Below are 15,901 nucleotides of genomic sequence, written 5' to 3'. Positions count from 1 at the left end.
TCAATAAAAACACAAAAAACTGTGAACAGAAATCTCTTTGTATTTATTTGTATTATTGAAAACATCATTTAAAACACTTTAATGTTCCACAGTAGAGTTAATTCAGGACACTTAGATAACAGACATATTTCTGATTAATTATCATTTGAATATGTGTCTTTGATTCAGAAAACGTTCTTGTTATTAGACATTAATTTAAAATAAAATCACCACATAGAGAGCAATATTACTTTGTCTGGTTTTAGTTGCCTGCAATAATGAAGACGTTAGAAAAATCAGATAAAATGAGCAAATGAAACTGAGTTTTCATCCTCCGTCAGTGAAGCGTCACCTCTCTACTCCTCCCTCTCTTCCTTCCCAGGATGCACCTGCAGGCCTCCTCTCATTATTCATAGCTCCATGTAAATGAAGAGGTCAAGTGTCAGCTCTCTGTGAGATCAGAGGCAACTGAATTAAATCACATGTATTAGGAAGCGAGCAGAGAAACAAATGTATGACAATAAAACTGCAGGACGTCTTTCTCACATCATGATGTTGTAATATTTTGGGCTCAGGGGGGAGACGTTTCCTACATGGACAATAATGGAGACAGAAAAGACTTTTCCCTTTACAGAAGATAAGAGAGCAACACATGTGACAAAGCATGCAGACTGAAGCAGAGCTCCTCCTCCTGTCAGTCACTCTCAGTTTCAGTGCTGTATTAAATTGCTCCTCCAGCACCTCCTCTCCTCATCCTCCAAAGCCTCTGATCTGTCAGCAGTAAGCTCACTTTCCAAGTTACAAGGCCATTCTCAGCACACACTGACAACATGCTGGGGACCCTCTGCACTCTCATCACTGCTCTAACATGTAAGGAGGCTGACTGACTGCAGCTTTGACCTCATGTTGGATTCATCAGTCTGTGTGTTTCTCTTGACTCCATGTCATCTTGTTGTTTCCAGGTGTGAGTGGTGCGACGGTGGTGACACAGAAGCCTCCTGTTGTGACGCTGAGGAGAGGAGAGACAGCCACCATGGACTGTAACCTGGGGACTGTTACTGGTAGTGGTGCTCGCTGGTATAAACAGATTCCAGGAGGAGTTCCTCAGTTTATACTGAATTATCATCATAGCTATAGCTCTCCAACGTATGGCTCTGGTTTCTCCTCTCCCAAATTCACACCCACTCATCAGTCAGGAGCAGAATACCGTTTTACAATTGCCAATGTGGAGGACGGAGACTCAGCAGTCTATCACTGTGCTACATGGGACGGCTCTGTTAATCAGTGGGTATCACAGTGATTTACACTGTGACAAAAACCTCCTCACTGAATACTTCTGCTTTTTGACAAAGGAAACGTTGACTGAAACGAAGCCACCATACACAATCATAAATACACTCATGTGTGAATGTTATGTTATGTTTATGTTTATGTACATCGGGTGCTAAGAAAAAAACAAAGTCAAATTCCTTGTTTGTGTTTCACATACTTGGCCAATGAAGCTGATTCTGATTCTGATGTGCACACAATACAAACAAAAATATAAGCATATTTACACAAAAAGGTAATTGTTGGACAAATCAGTATTTTCATATTTAAACAGAAAGTCCCGATCAAATCAGGACTCAGCGCTGGAGACTTTGGGTAATTTCAGATTCTTGTGTTAAAACCACTGACAACTGCAGAGGACCAAACAAAAGCTGTGAAACACTCAGTTTTTGTGTAACAAGTCCATCAACAGGCTGACAGTTCATATAGAAACAGTCATGGCTGTTGTTAAAAGCTCAACTGAGCAAATAGAAATACTGCGTTCAGTCAGTTACAGATCTACGATGTGTTTCATTTACTTTTCAAATCCCTTTATTCATTTTTTTTCTTAAAGAAAAGTCAACAGAGGAGCAAAGAAGCGGCAGCATACAGCATAGAGGATTTATGTGTTAGAGATGAAGGTTGGCCCAGTGTTAAAGCAACGCTAGGTAGTTTGGACTCATTACTACCCCCGGCTGGTTGAGAGGCGCAATTATCTGTTACTAGAGTCGTAAATACTGTCGCTTTATGAGCATCCCTGGGGAAAATGAATACACGTGAATTTGTTGACAGAGCCGGCGAATCACGAAATCGTCTGAAAAAACCTCAACCGAGTGCCAACAACAAGCTAGATTCAGAGATAGCAGTTGGTAGTTTGTTAGCATATAGGTTGCACAGCACATTAGCATGCTAGAGTTATTCTCATACCGAGTTGGTTATAGTGATTGCACCGACTAAGTTACTTCCAAAACACGACTCTTGGGCGTGAATGTGTTTAGTAACGTCTGAAAATATAACTACGTTTTCGGGAGTTACTAAGTACAATCGCAAGTTGACGTTGTGTTCGGCGTAATAACTACAACCAACTCGGGACGACAACAGTAGCTAAGTAGCATGCTAACGTTACCGATAACAACAATAGCCTGACGCTACCTCCCGACCACACTGTTCAACAATTATGTTGAATATCTGCATGAACTAAGAAATCTGCAACTTTACAAGGCAAGACGTTCATAGTGTTTTAGTTAGTTAGTCATCGTCTACAGTCACTACATGAAAACGTGCAAGCTGACGTTGTGTTTGGTGTAATAACTACAACCAACTCGGGACGACAACAGTAGCTAAGTAGCATGCTAACGTTACCAATAACAACAATAGCCTGACGTTACCTCCAGACCACACTGTTCAACAATTATGTTGAATATCTGCATGAACTAAGAAATCTGCAACTTTACAAGACAAGACGTTCATAGTGTTTTAGTTAGTTAGTCATCGTTTACAGTCACTACATGAAAACGAGCAAGCTATCGAAACGGACAGCATTAGCTTATCTCCCGGCTTTATTATGGTTATAAACTGTGGACAAATAGAGCCCCAATGAACACCACATAACAACAAATCAACTCAAAGTAAAAGTCGGTAAGATAATAAATATGTATATATGTAATATATGACTTACAAATCGAGTAGCATCAAGGCTAGGTCGCCATCAGTTCTTTCAGCTCGCACCACCGAGTGTAAGCTGGTCCAATATTTATCCATGTCCGGCTCATGTTATATCACTTTCTCTTTTTCTTTTCTTCGCCTCCTCAGACAATGCCTTCTTGACTTTTTTAGCTGGCTTGGCCATGGCGTTGGTTTACAAAAAATCCAAGTAGCTGCTGGCTAAATCCACCGACGAATAAACGCGCCGTAAAGCAGGTCGCACTAGACTTCTTTACGTCAGGTATGTCGCTACCCGCTCTGGGAAGTTATGCAGTGCGGTTTCTGCCGGCGCGACCCCCCTCAGGCTGCAGAGGCGTCACCGTTCATCCTATTAACCTTTATTCTACCAATTAACTGAGTTTAGAAACATTATTTTAAGGTCGAAAAGCTACCTAGTGTTGCTTTAATGTTGGTCTCCAGTGTGGATGAGGGAACAAGCATGTGTTGAGGGGGCTGCAGCACTCCTTAATATCAGGCTATAACATATGCTGAATTTATAAGAAGGCTGAAAATAATTAAGAATTTGTCACACAGAGCTTCACAAAGTTGATAAAGTTTCTCCAACACAACAACCCACAAAATTTAGTGATTTTATAAGGAAGTCTGGGGAACTTCTCCCCCTCTTCATCTCCTTGCTGTTGTTGACTGTAGTTGATGTTGCTTCTTTGAACTATGATGTGTTTGTGTTCCAGTTTGCTGTCTGCTGTAGTACAAGACGTTCTCAAATTGTTATAAATTATTGTTAATAATGATTAGATACATGTTAACGTGGCCATTCATATGAATGCAAAAAACATGAATGTCACACCATTTACTATGACATCATCCTATAGACTGACCCCTCAGCACCTCCAGCTGTGACTGACTTCATGCTTCCCTGGTCCTGAGGTACTTGTAGCTGCTCACCCTCTCCACAGCCTCTCAGTTTAGTGTGATTTGTGTGATGTGAAACCACAAACACAATTTAGTTTATCAGTGACTGAAGTCAGTGTTGAGTGTTGAAGCTCCTCCTCCTCCTCTTCTCCTCTCCTCAGTGTCTTTATAAGCTTCAGTCTCTCTTCTCCTCACACTCCAACCTGCTCACCTCTCAGCTGGACAGTAAGGGACGTTTACAGCACACACTGACAACATGCTGGGGACCCTCTGCACTCTCATCACTGCTCTAACATGTAAGGAGGCTGACTGACTGCAGCTTTGACCTCATGTTGGATTCATCAGTCTGTGTGTTTCTCTTGACTCCATGTCATCTTGTTGTTTCCAGGTGTGAGTGGTGCGACGGTGGTGACACAGAAGCCTCCTGTTGTGACGCTGAGGAGAGGAGAGACAGCCACCATGGACTGCAACCTGGGGACTGTTACTGATGAACCAGCTTGGTGGTATAAACAGATTCCAGGAGGAGTTCCTCAGTATGTACTGAGGTTTCGTGAAAGCTTTTCTGTAGTATATGGTTCTGGTTTCTCCTCTCCAAAGTTCACATCTACTCATCAGTCAAAATCAGATTATCGTTTGATCATCAACAATGTGGAGGAGGGAGACTCAGCAGTCTATCACTGTAAAACATGGGACAGCTCTGTTAATGAGTACGTATCACAGTGATTTACACTGTGACAAAAACCTCCTCACTGAACACTTCTGCTTTTTGACCTGCTGATACATTTTGACTGAGAGTGAAGCCATCAGATAATGTTTCTGTAACCTCCTCACTTTTACAGTCAAAATATATTTTGATCTTCTAAACTCTTCAGTTGGATTCACAAATAAATCCTCACATCTTTCTCAGTGGTAGTTATATACAGTGTGCCATGTGTTCATACTTTAACACATGGAAAAACAAAATGCTCACCAGTAAAAGTCAACCACTAAAACACAAGTTAAGATCTGTTCACACTGTTGTAAAAATCAGTCTTTACACCAAATAACAATGATTCTTGTCGTGCAGGATAAAATAATGAAGTTATAGAAAGTCTGCAGCAGATTCTCATTCGCTGACACAAATAATGTGTAAAATCCCTCTTGATTAAATCCTCTGATGCATGTTACACCAACACTTGGACACTTGGGCCTGCATTAATATGGTGCTACTTCACTGACAGCAAATTATTGGAAAATTGGTGATAAACCTGAGCTGAGAGAAATGAGAACGATCAGAAATAATGAAACATCGATCATCTTAAAATAAATATGAAGTGAGCATTTGAATGTACAACATGTCGTCTTTGACACTGAAACCTTTTCACTGGACTTATTTACAACCTCAAGAGTCCAGTTCAATATAACATTAAACTATGAACCCATGAAGGAGTATTTTAAGTGTCATCAGTGGAAAAATAGAACGAAGCAGAGAGAAAATTAACGTGATAACACAACTGGGTTTATTACTGAAATGACATCAACAGACTTATAACAACATGAAGGTCTTTGTGGACAACAGAAGTTATGAAAAAGGTTTTTGAAACAATCCAAATGTGTTAATGTGAAAACAAAATCTATTTAGTTTATTAATGACTGAAGTCAGTGTTGAATGTTGAAGCTCCTCCTCCTCCTCTTCTCCTCTCCTCAGTGTCTTTATAAGCTTCAGTCTCTCTTCTCCTCACACTCCAACCTGCTCACCTCTCAGCTGGACAGTAAGGGACGTTTACAGCACACACTGACAACATGCTGGGGACCCTCTGCACTCTCATCACTGCTCTAACATGTAAGATATTCTTCTCTCTCCTTTCACAGTCCATATCTTCACACACAAACCTCTCACTCATGTGTTTTTCTGTGTGTGTTGACAGATGTTGATGCAGTGATAGTGCTGACCCAGACGCCTGCTGTCCACACAGTTTCTCCAGGACAAGAGGTCGTTCTCAAATGCAACATTCAGAGATATGACAGTAATTATGTCAGCTGGTATAAACAGGTTCCTGGTGAAGCTCCTCAGTATGTTCTGAGGTTTCTCTACTCTGGTAGTTCACCCAGCTTTGGATCAGGATTCTCCTCAGACCGATTCAACTCTAAAGCCTCATCAGACATAAATTACCAGTTCATCATAAAGAGAGCAGAGACAGGAGACTCTGCTGTGTATTACTGTCAGACATGGGACGACTCTGCTTCTGCAGCTGTATCACAGTGATTTACACTGTGACAAAAACCTCAGTGAGAGACTCACTGCAGCTTTGATGAATTCTGAGAGCATTTTCATAATTGTTCTTCTCAGTTTGATGATCATATCTGGACTTTGAACATCTCCACCATGAAAACAAAAGGATGCAACATATACATATGTTCATATATGTGAATATGAGCAGACTGATGAAGTGAAAGTGATGTTGACAGTGAAAGTTGGTCTCAACAGGATGTTTCAGTTCCACTCCCCTCATTAGTGAGAGTCAGGAGGTTTTTGTACGGCCATGTGTACAAACTGAATCACTGTGGTATTCGGACAAGGCACCAAGCTGATTGTGACAAGTAAGTACTTTTGAACTCCTCATAAAACAGGACAGATTTTCACTTTCTGATACATATTGAGAGAAAATCACCATTTTAAATGTTGCTAATTTATAAAATATTCATCATGTTGATTTTTGTTTTACATCGTCTTTGATGCCAGATGTTGTTGAGGCAAAGGAAAGATCTGTGAATGATCACTATATTTAAAACATTTTCTAAAAAATACTTTTTAACAGTTGATAGATTATGTTCTTTATTAAATTACTAAACTACAGGTCTTGTAATGTAGCTGAATATTATTGTGGCTGTTTCTAATTTAAAGATAGTTTTTTCTTTGGTGGTTAGACAGACTACTGATATACTGTCATTTATCACAGTCACTGATATAATTATATCATGTTATAAGACACAAAAGGTGAATTCATGAATTTGTTGCCAACATAAAAATGAAACTGAACTAATCAAAATATTTATAAACTTGAGTTTGATAGATTTTGTTTCACACTGCTCATATTTTAGATAATCGTATAAACATTTCTATAACAGATTTAAAATGCTTTTTTCTTCAAGGTGTTTGTTATATTGTCAACACAACTAATACATGAATCTGTTACTCTCGTGCTTTGTATCAGTGATTTTTAATGTCCAGTTATTTGATGAACGTCCTTCATGTATTTTCAGGCTCCAGCCTCCCTCCTCCTGTCCTCACAGTCTTCCCTCCGTCCAGCGCTGAGCTCCAGTCCACCACAGCCAGTCTGGTCTGTCTGTCCAGTCAGTCTGTGCCTTTTGCAGATGTGAGCTGGTTTGCTGGTGGGAGTCCAGTGAGCAGTGGGATCTCTACCAGCACCGCTGTTCAGCAACCAGACCGGACTTTCCAAATCAGCAGCTATCTGGCCATCCAGACGTCAGACTGGAACATGGAGAAGGTTTACACATGTAAAGTGTCTTTGGGCTCCCAGACTTCAGAGAGAAACATCAACAAGTCCGACTGTCCCACTGAAGAATAGTAGAGGAGCAGAACGACCATCTCACATCTGCTTCTTTACTGTTTGTGCTGTTTGCTCATGACGAGGTTCACATGTTAGAGAAGATGTGTCTGCATGCTTGTAATAAATGTTGTGACAGTTAGGTGGAGGTGTTGTTTCAGCTTTGACACTGCTGCTTTTTTCAAGACTCATTCAATAAAAACACAAAAAACTGTGAACAAAAATCTCTTTGTATTTATTTGTATTATTGAAAACATCATTTAAAACACTTTAATGTTCCACAGTAGAGTTAATTCAGGACACTTAGATAACAGACATATTTCTGATTAATCATCATTTGAATATGTGTCTTTAGATTCAGAAAACTTTCTTGTCATTAGACATTAATTTGAAATAAATCACAACATAGAGAGTAATATTACTTTGTCTGGTTTTAGTTGCCTGCAATAATGAAGACGTTAGAAAAATCAGATAAAATGAGCAAATGAAACTTAGTTTTCATCCTCCGTCAGTGAAGCGTCACCTCTCTACTCCTCCCTCTCTTCCTTCCCAGGATGCACCTGCAGGCCTCCTCTCCTTATTTATAGCTCCATGTAAATGAAGAGGTCAAGTGTCAGCTCTCTGTGAGATCAGAGGCAACTGAATTAAATCACATGCATTAGGAAGTGAGCAGAGACACAAATGTGTGACAATAAAACGGCATGACGTCTTTCTCACATCATGATGTTGTAATATTTTGGGCTCAGGGGGGAGACGTTTCCTACATGGACAATAACGGAGACAGAAAAGACTTTTCCCTTTACAGAAGATAAGAGAGCAACACATGTGACAAAGCATGCAGACTGAAGCAGAGCTCCTCCTCCTGTCAGTCACTCTCAGTTTCAGTGCTGTATTAAATTGCTCCTCGAGCACCTCCTCTCCTCATCCTCCAAAGCCTCTGATCTGTCAGCAGTAAGCTCACTTTCCAAGCTACAAGGCCATTCTCAGCACACACTGACAACATGCTGGGGACCCTCTGCACTCTCATCACTGCTCTAACATGTAAGGAGGCTGACTGACTGCAGCTTTGACCTCACGTTGGATTCATCAGTCTGTGTGTTTCTCTTGACTCCATGTCATCTTGTTGTTTCCAGGTGTGAGTGGTGCGACGGTGGTGACACAGAAGCCTCCTGTTGTGACGCTGAGGAGAGGAGAGACAGCCAGCATGGACTGTAACCTGGGGACTGTTACTAACAGTGCTGCTCGCTGGTATAAACAGATTCCAGGAGGAGTTCCTCAGTATGTGTTGTATTTTTATCACAGCCGTAGCTCGCCAATCTACGGTTCTGGTTTCTCCTCTCCAAAGTTCACATCTACTCATCAGTCACAATCAGATTATCGTCTGACCATCAACAATGTGGAGGAGGGAGACTCAGCAGTCTATCACTGTAAAACATGGGACGACTCTGTTAATGAGTACGTATCACAGTGATTTACACTGTGACAAAAACCTCCTCACTGAACACTTCTGCTTTTTGAGGGGCAGACATATCTTGAATGGGAGAAACAGTTGATGCTTTCTTTAACTTTTCTACATATATATTGAATATTTTGAAAGTCTTTCATTGGATTCACATAAATGCTTGAAACTATCTCAGTGGTAGTTGTCTATTACACATACACAATATTCACACTAGGAACATGTGATGAGAAGTTTGTATTACATGTAGAGGAAGGTGAATCGATGTTACACAGCCCCCTTGTGAGGGACTGTTAAATGTGAACTGTGTCCTGTGACTTGTGACCTTTTGATATGGCCTTGTTTTGTGACTTGTCTTATGACCTAAGTAAGGTACCGACACTAATGGTAAACATCCTGCTCTCTGTAGGAGGGCTTGAATCAGCATTTGTTATAGTAATAACACACCCAGAGAGAGAGAGAGATAAAGACCCTGATTCCCTCCTTAGAAAGTGAGTTTTCACTTTGTAACTGATCTGCGTGTTGCTCTGTGAATGCTCCTCTTGCACAAGATTAAAACCCTTGTTTGAACTTTGAGCTGACTCCGATCTCCTTCCTCCAGTTCTAAATGACCGCAGAATCATTTTAACAGAACATGTCAAAAATCATTATTCACAGTAAATTAAGGTCTGTTAGTCATCATGACAGATTCAAATAAAGGTGTACGATGTAAATTTCCAGAATGTGATAAAAACTTCTTGAGGAATCCTCTGAATCACATCTAGTGACGGTAATGATACTAAGCTCTTGCAGGCAATATTATTTCAACTGTATTTTTATCCAGCAAGAAAGTTTTCTCAAACCATCTAAAGAAAAAAGAAAATTCTTTGTCTCTCCAATATGTCATCTATATTCACAGATAATTGATGCGTTTCTTGTAAATTATTCACAGTCGGCATTAAAATGGAACATTCTAAGTTGTTGGGTGGTGAGAGGATGTTTCAGAAAAGTGTGATGACACTGAGATAAGAGATAAAAAGCTATATTTACTCTACACTGTTCTCTGTACATAATGTCGTATACAATTGTAAGAAAACATGACGATGAAGACGCATTGAGCATGTGATCATTTTGACTCCCTCTCAAATGAAACAGAACTGCGCTCAAGAAGAACATTTGTATCACCTCTGAGATTATAAAGACTGATGCAACAGACACCATGAGGCCTCCAAAGACGACAGCAACGATAACAAAACAAAGTAAAAGAACAAACACTAGCTATGATGTGAAAATGCATAAAATCTGTCATTTATCTGACTGAAGTCAGTGTTGAGTGTTGAAGCTCCTCCTCCTCCTCCTCTTCTCCTCTCCTCAGTGTCTTTATAAGCTTCAGTCTCTCTTCTCCTCACACTCCAACCTGCTCACCTCTCAGCTGGACAGTAAGGGACGTTTACAGCACACACTGACAACATGCTGGGGACCCTCTGCACTCTCATCACTGCTCTAACATGTAAGGAGGCTGACTGACTGCAGCTTTGACCTCATGTTGGATTCATCAGTCTGTGTGTTTCTCTTGACTCCATGTCATCTTGTTGTTTCCAGGTGTGAGTGGTGCGATTGTGGTGACACAGAAGCCTCCTGTTGTGACGCTGAGGAGAGGAGAGACAGCCACCATGGACTGTAACCTGGGGACTGTTACTGATAGTTCTGCTCGCTGGTATAAACAGATTCCTGGAGGAGTTCCTCAGTTTGTACTGAGGTTTCATCACAGCAGTAGCTCGCCAACGTATGGTTCTGGTTTCTCCTCTCCAAAGTTCACATCTACTCATCAGTCACAATCAGATTATCGTCTGATCATCAACGATGTGGAGGAGGGAGACTCAGCAGTCTATTACTGTGATACATGGGACAGCTCTGTTAATGAGGAGGTATCACAGTGATTTACACTGTGACAAAAACATCCTCACTGAATACTTCTGCTTTTTGACCTGCTGACACATTTTGACGGCCAATCTTGTCTGTAACTTCCCTGCACTGACATATTCAAAAACATGTTAAACCTTTAACTGGATTCTTGAATAAATCCTCAGATCTTGTTGGTTGTTATGTTTCAACACAAAAACAGACAACATGCTCACCAGTTGATGTAAACCACTCAAACACAAGTTATGATCTATTACAGTGTTGTAAAAATTATTGTTTACTGTAAATAGTGATGTTTCTCTTCACTCATCATTGAAGAATCAGGTGATCGTATTTGCAGCAGAATCTAATTTGTTCATCTAAATTCAGATTGTCTGTTAAATGTAAATGCAAACCTTTACCCTGCACATACAGTGATGATTGTTGATCAAACTCCTGCATTAAAGGATAACTACCGTTTTTTACAACCTGGACCTTATTTCTTGCATAAAATATGATAATTTACTCACCCAGATAACTTTGGTGTCATTTGAAGTCATTCGGACGAAATGAGATCCAGTGTAGCGCCGGTATATCCATATAATGCGAGTGAAGGGGCACTGAAGCACAGCCTCTATAACGCATTATCTGCCACGAAACTAGTTCATTTCACCAATATTTTGTCATGATACGCTAGCGCTATTCCCCTCTGAGTCCGGGCTTGTCTGTTATGAACATCCGGGGTCAAACTAGCAGTAGCAGCTACAGGTAAACAAGCCGGATGTCGCGGGTGCGCACGCAGCTCAGAGATGACATCTTCCAGGTCAGAGGTAGTAGGTCAACCTACAGACCCTGGATGTTGACAACAGACAAGCCCGGACTCAGAGGGGAATAGCACTAGTGTATCGTAGCAAAATATTGGTGAAATGAACTAGTTTTGTGGCAGATAATGCTCATAAAGGCTGCGCTTCGGTGCCTTATCGGTGCATTATCATATGACGTCATTTATCTGTGAATGTAGTCAGTGTTGAGTGTTGAAGCTCCTCCTCCTCCTCTTCTCCTCTCCTCAGTGTCTTTATAAGCTTCAGTCTCTCTTCTCCTCACACTCCAACCTGCTCACCTCTCAGCTGGACAGTAAGGGACGTTTACAGCACACACTGACAACATGCTGGGGACCCTCTGCACTCTCATCACTGCTCTAACATGTAAGGAGGCTGACTGACTGCAGCTTTGACCTCATGTTGGATTCATCAGTCTGTGTGTTTCTCTTGACTCCATGTCATCTTGTTGTTTCCAGGTGTGAGTGGTGCGACGGTGGTGACACAGAAGCCTCCTGTTGTGACGCTGAGGAGAGGAGAGACAGCCACCATGGACTGTAACCTGGGGACTGTTACTAATCAACCAGCTTGGTGGTATAAACAGATTCCAGGAGGAGTTCCTCAGTATGTACTGAGGTTTTATCACAGCAATAGCTCTCCAACCTACGGTTCTGGTTTCTCCTCTCCAAAGTTCACATCTACTCATCAGTCACAATCAGATTATCGTTTGATCATCAACAATGTGGAGGAGGGAGACTCAGCAGTCTATCACTGTAAAACATGGGACAGCTCTGTTAATGAGTACGTATCACAGTGATTTACACTGTGACAAAAACCTCCTCACTGAACACTTCTGCTTTTTGACCTGCTGATACATTTTGACTGAGAGTGAAGCCATCAGATAATGTTTCTGTAACCTCCTCACTTTTACAGTCAAAATATATTTGAACCTTCTAAACTCTTCAGTTGGATTCACAAATAAATCCTCACATCTTTCTCAGTGGTAGTTATATACAGTGTGCCATGTGTTCATACTTTAACACATGGAAAAACAAAATGCTCACCAGTAAAAGTCAACCACTAAAACACAAGTTAAGATCTGTTCACACTGTTGTAAAAATCAGTCTTTACACCAAATAACAGTGATTCTTGTCATGCAGGATAAAATAATGAAGTTATAGAAAGTCTGCAGCAGATTCTCATTTGCTGACACAAATAATGTGAAAAATCTCTCTTGATTAAATCCTCTGATGCAAGTTACACCAACACTTGGACACTTGGGCCTGCATTAATATGGTGCTACTTCACTGACAGCAAATTACTGGAAAATTGGTGATAAACCTGAGCTGAGAGAAATGAGAACGATCAGAAATAATGAAACACAGATCATCTTAAAATAAATATGAAGTGAGCATTTGAATTTACAACATGTCGTCTTTAATACTGAAACCTTTTCACTGGACTGATTTACAACCTCAAGAGTCCAGTTCAATATAACATTAAACTATGAACCCATGAAGGAGTATTTTAAGTGTCATCAGTGGAAAAATAGAACGAAGCAGAGAGAAAATTAACGTGATAACACAACTGGGTTTATTACTGAAATGACATCAACAGACTTCTAACAACATGAAGGTCTTTGTGGACCACAGAAGTTATGAAAAAGGTTTTTGAAACAATCCAAATGTGTTAATGTGAAAACAAAATCTATTTAGTTTATTAATGACTGAAGTCAGTGTTGAGTGCTGAAGCTCCTCCTCCTCCTCTTCTCCTCTCCTCAGGGTCTTTATAAGCTTCAGTCTCTCTTCTCCTCACACTCCAACCTGCTCACCTCTTAGCTGGACAGTAAGGGACGTTTACAGCACACACTGACAACATGCTGGGGACCCTCTGCACTCTCATCACTGCTCTAACATGTAAGATATTCTTCTCTCTCCTTTCACAGCCCATATCTTCACACACAAACCTCTCACTCATGTGTTTTTCTGTGTGTTGACAGATGTTGATGCAGTGATAGTGCTGACCCAGACGCCTGCTGTCCACACAGTTTCTACAGGACAAGAGGTCGTTCTCAACTGTAACATTCAGAGATACGATAGAAATGGTGTCCAATGGTATAAACAGGTTCCTGGTGAAGTTCCTCAGTTTGTTTTGAGGTTTCTCTACTCTGACAGTTCACCCAGCTTTGGATCAGGATTCTCCTCAGACCGATTCAACTCTAAAGCCTCATCAAACATAGATTATCAGTTCATCATAAAGAGAGCAGAGACAGGAGACTCTGCTGTGTATTACTGTTATACATCTGACGACTCTGCTGATGAGAGAGTATCACAGTGTGAATCACTGTGACAAAAACCTCAGTGAGAGACTCACTGCAGCTTTGATGAATTCTGAGAGCATTTTCATGATTGTTCTTCTCAGTTTGATGATCATATCTGGACTTTGAACATCTCCACCATGAAAACAAAAGGATGCAACATATACATATGTTCATATATGTGAATATAAGCAGACTGATGAAGTGAAAGTGATGTTGACAGTGAAAGTTGGTCTCAACAGGATGTTTCAGTTCCACTCCCCTCATTAGTGAGAGTCAGGAGGTTTTTGTACGGCCATGTGTACAAACTGAATCACTGTGGTATTCGGACAAGGCACCAAGCTGATTGTGACAAGTAAGTACTTTTGAACTCCTCATAAAACAGGACAGATTTTCACTTTCTGATACATATTGAGAGAAAATCATCATTTTAAATGTTGCTAATTTATAAAATATTCATCATGTTGATTATTGTTTTACATCGTCTTTGATGCCAGATGTTGTTGAGGCAAAGGAAAGATCTGTGAATGATCACTATATTTAAAACATTTTCTAAAAAATACTTTTTAACAGTTGATAGATTATGTTCTTTATTAAATTACTAAACTACAGGTCTTGTAATGTAGCTGAATGTTATTGTGGCTGTTTCTAATTTAAATATAGTTTTTTCTTTGGTGGTTAGACAGACTACTGATATACTGTCATTTATCACAGTCACTGATATAATTATATCATGTTATAAGACACAAAAGGTGAATTCATGAATTTGTTGCCAACATAAAAATGAAACTGAACTAATCAAAATATTTATAAACTTGAGTTTGATAGATTTTGTTTCACACTGCTCATATTTTAGATAATCGTATAAACATTTCTGTAACAGATTTAAAACGCTTTATTTCTTCATGGTGTTTGTTATATTGTCAACACAACTAATACATGAATCTGTTACTCTCGTGCTTTGTATCAGTGATTTTTAATGTCTAGTTATTTGATGAATGTCCTTCATGTATTTTCAGGCTCCAGCCTCCCTCCTCCTGTCCTCACAGTCTTCCCTCCGTCCAGCGCTGAGCTCCAGTCCACCACAGCCAGTCTGGTCTGTCTGTCCAGTCAGTCTGTGCCTTTTGCAGATGTGAGCTGGTTTGCTGGTGGGAGTCCAGTGAGCAGTGGGATCTCTACCAGCACCGCTGTTCAGCAACCAGACCGGACTTTCCAAATCAGCAGCTATCTGGCCATCCAGACGTCAGACTGGAACATGGAGAAGGTTTACACATGTAAAGTGTCTTTGGGCTCCCAGACTTCAGAGAGAAACATCAACAAGTCCGACTGTCCCACTGAAGAATAGTAGAGGAGCAGAACGACCATCTCACATCTGCTTCTTTACTGTTTGTGCTGTTTGCTCATGACGAGGTTCACATGTTAGAGAAGATGTGTCTGCATGCTTGTAATAAATGTTGTGACAGTTAGGTGGAGGTGTTGTTTCAGCTTTGACACTGCTGCTTTTTTCAAGACTCATTCAATAAAAACACAAAAAACTGTGAACAGAAATCTCTTTGTATTTATTTGTATTATTGAAAACAAAATTCAAACAAAAAAAATCTTTTGCAAATTATTTTCAGGTTTCCGCAAAGAACAGAGGGTGACCAGATTTATCTGCATCTGTAATACTCGCTCCAGAAGTAATGGGACATTCTGATAGTTGGTCGGAATATTTTAGCTTTGCTGTATTTTGCATGAATTATTTCAATCAAAGCATTTAGTTGTTGTTTTTGCTTGTTCTTTGTAAGTGGAAACCAAAGAAATCTGATTTTGTGAGACTGTGTAGGCAAATGGAGTCTCTTTTGAGACTTGTTGATGTAGTTATTGGTTATTGCCACTCATATTGCTACAGATGAAGCAGATATGAATAATGATTTAATTCACAGCAATTTCACACAGCGAAAGTCTATTTTCATTGATGGATTTGTATTTTATTTCAACAGTAATTGTAACTGTAATAGAGTTTCTCATCAGA

The 15,901-nt window shown here is 40.2% G+C and overlaps 2 protein-coding genes across 2 annotated transcripts; both read left to right on the top strand.

Annotated features, from left to right (window-relative positions):
- The first annotated feature begins 5,598 nt into the window (after positions 1 to 5,598).
- LOC311267944 (immunoglobulin lambda-1 light chain-like) lies at positions 5,599 to 7,630 on the top strand. The gene is made up of 4 exons (XM_084371215.1): positions 5,599 to 5,686; positions 5,772 to 6,101; positions 6,415 to 6,444; positions 7,108 to 7,630. The coding sequence occupies exons 1-4, from the start codon at positions 5,647 to 5,649 to the stop codon at positions 7,431 to 7,433; spliced, it is 726 nt and encodes a 241-aa protein (XP_084227341.1). The 5' UTR covers positions 5,599 to 5,646; the 3' UTR covers positions 7,434 to 7,630.
- A 741-nt stretch (positions 7,631 to 8,371) lies between these two features.
- LOC311267473 (immunoglobulin lambda-1 light chain-like) lies at positions 8,372 to 15,427 on the top strand. Its single transcript, XM_084370557.1, has 4 exons — positions 8,372 to 8,453; positions 8,546 to 8,867; positions 14,205 to 14,242; positions 14,907 to 15,427. The coding sequence occupies exons 1-4, from the start codon at positions 8,414 to 8,416 to the stop codon at positions 15,230 to 15,232; spliced, it is 726 nt and encodes a 241-aa protein (XP_084226683.1). The 5' UTR covers positions 8,372 to 8,413; the 3' UTR covers positions 15,233 to 15,427.
- Positions 15,428 to 15,901: the final 474 nt, after the last annotated feature.

Source organism: Pagrus pagrus (genome assembly GCF_965226575.1).
Source record: "Pagrus pagrus genome assembly, chromosome: 13".
NCBI classification, from domain to species: Eukaryota; Metazoa; Chordata; class Actinopteri; order Spariformes; family Sparidae; genus Pagrus; species Pagrus pagrus.
The sequence above is the reverse complement of the archived record's forward strand: the minus strand, read 5'-3'. Positions and strand labels throughout refer to the sequence as shown.

Coding starts and splice junctions, on each gene's coding strand:
- LOC311267944 (XM_084371215.1), top strand. CDS start 5,647: ATGCTGGGGACCCTCTGCACTCTCATCACTGCTCTAACAT. Junction 6,102..6,414: donor CTCTGCTTCTGCAGCTGTAT/CACAGTGATTTA, acceptor TCACTGTGGTAT/TCGGACAAGGCACCAAGCTG. Junction 6,445..7,107: donor CACCAAGCTGATTGTGACAA/GTAAGTACTTTT, acceptor ATGTATTTTCAG/GCTCCAGCCTCCCTCCTCCT.
- LOC311267473 (XM_084370557.1), top strand. CDS start 8,414: ATGCTGGGGACCCTCTGCACTCTCATCACTGCTCTAACAT. Junction 8,454..8,545: donor TCTCATCACTGCTCTAACAT/GTAAGGAGGCTG, acceptor TGTTGTTTCCAG/GTGTGAGTGGTGCGACGGTG. Junction 8,868..14,204: donor TGGGACGACTCTGTTAATGA/GTACGTATCACA, acceptor AAACTGAATCAC/TGTGGTATTCGGACAAGGCA.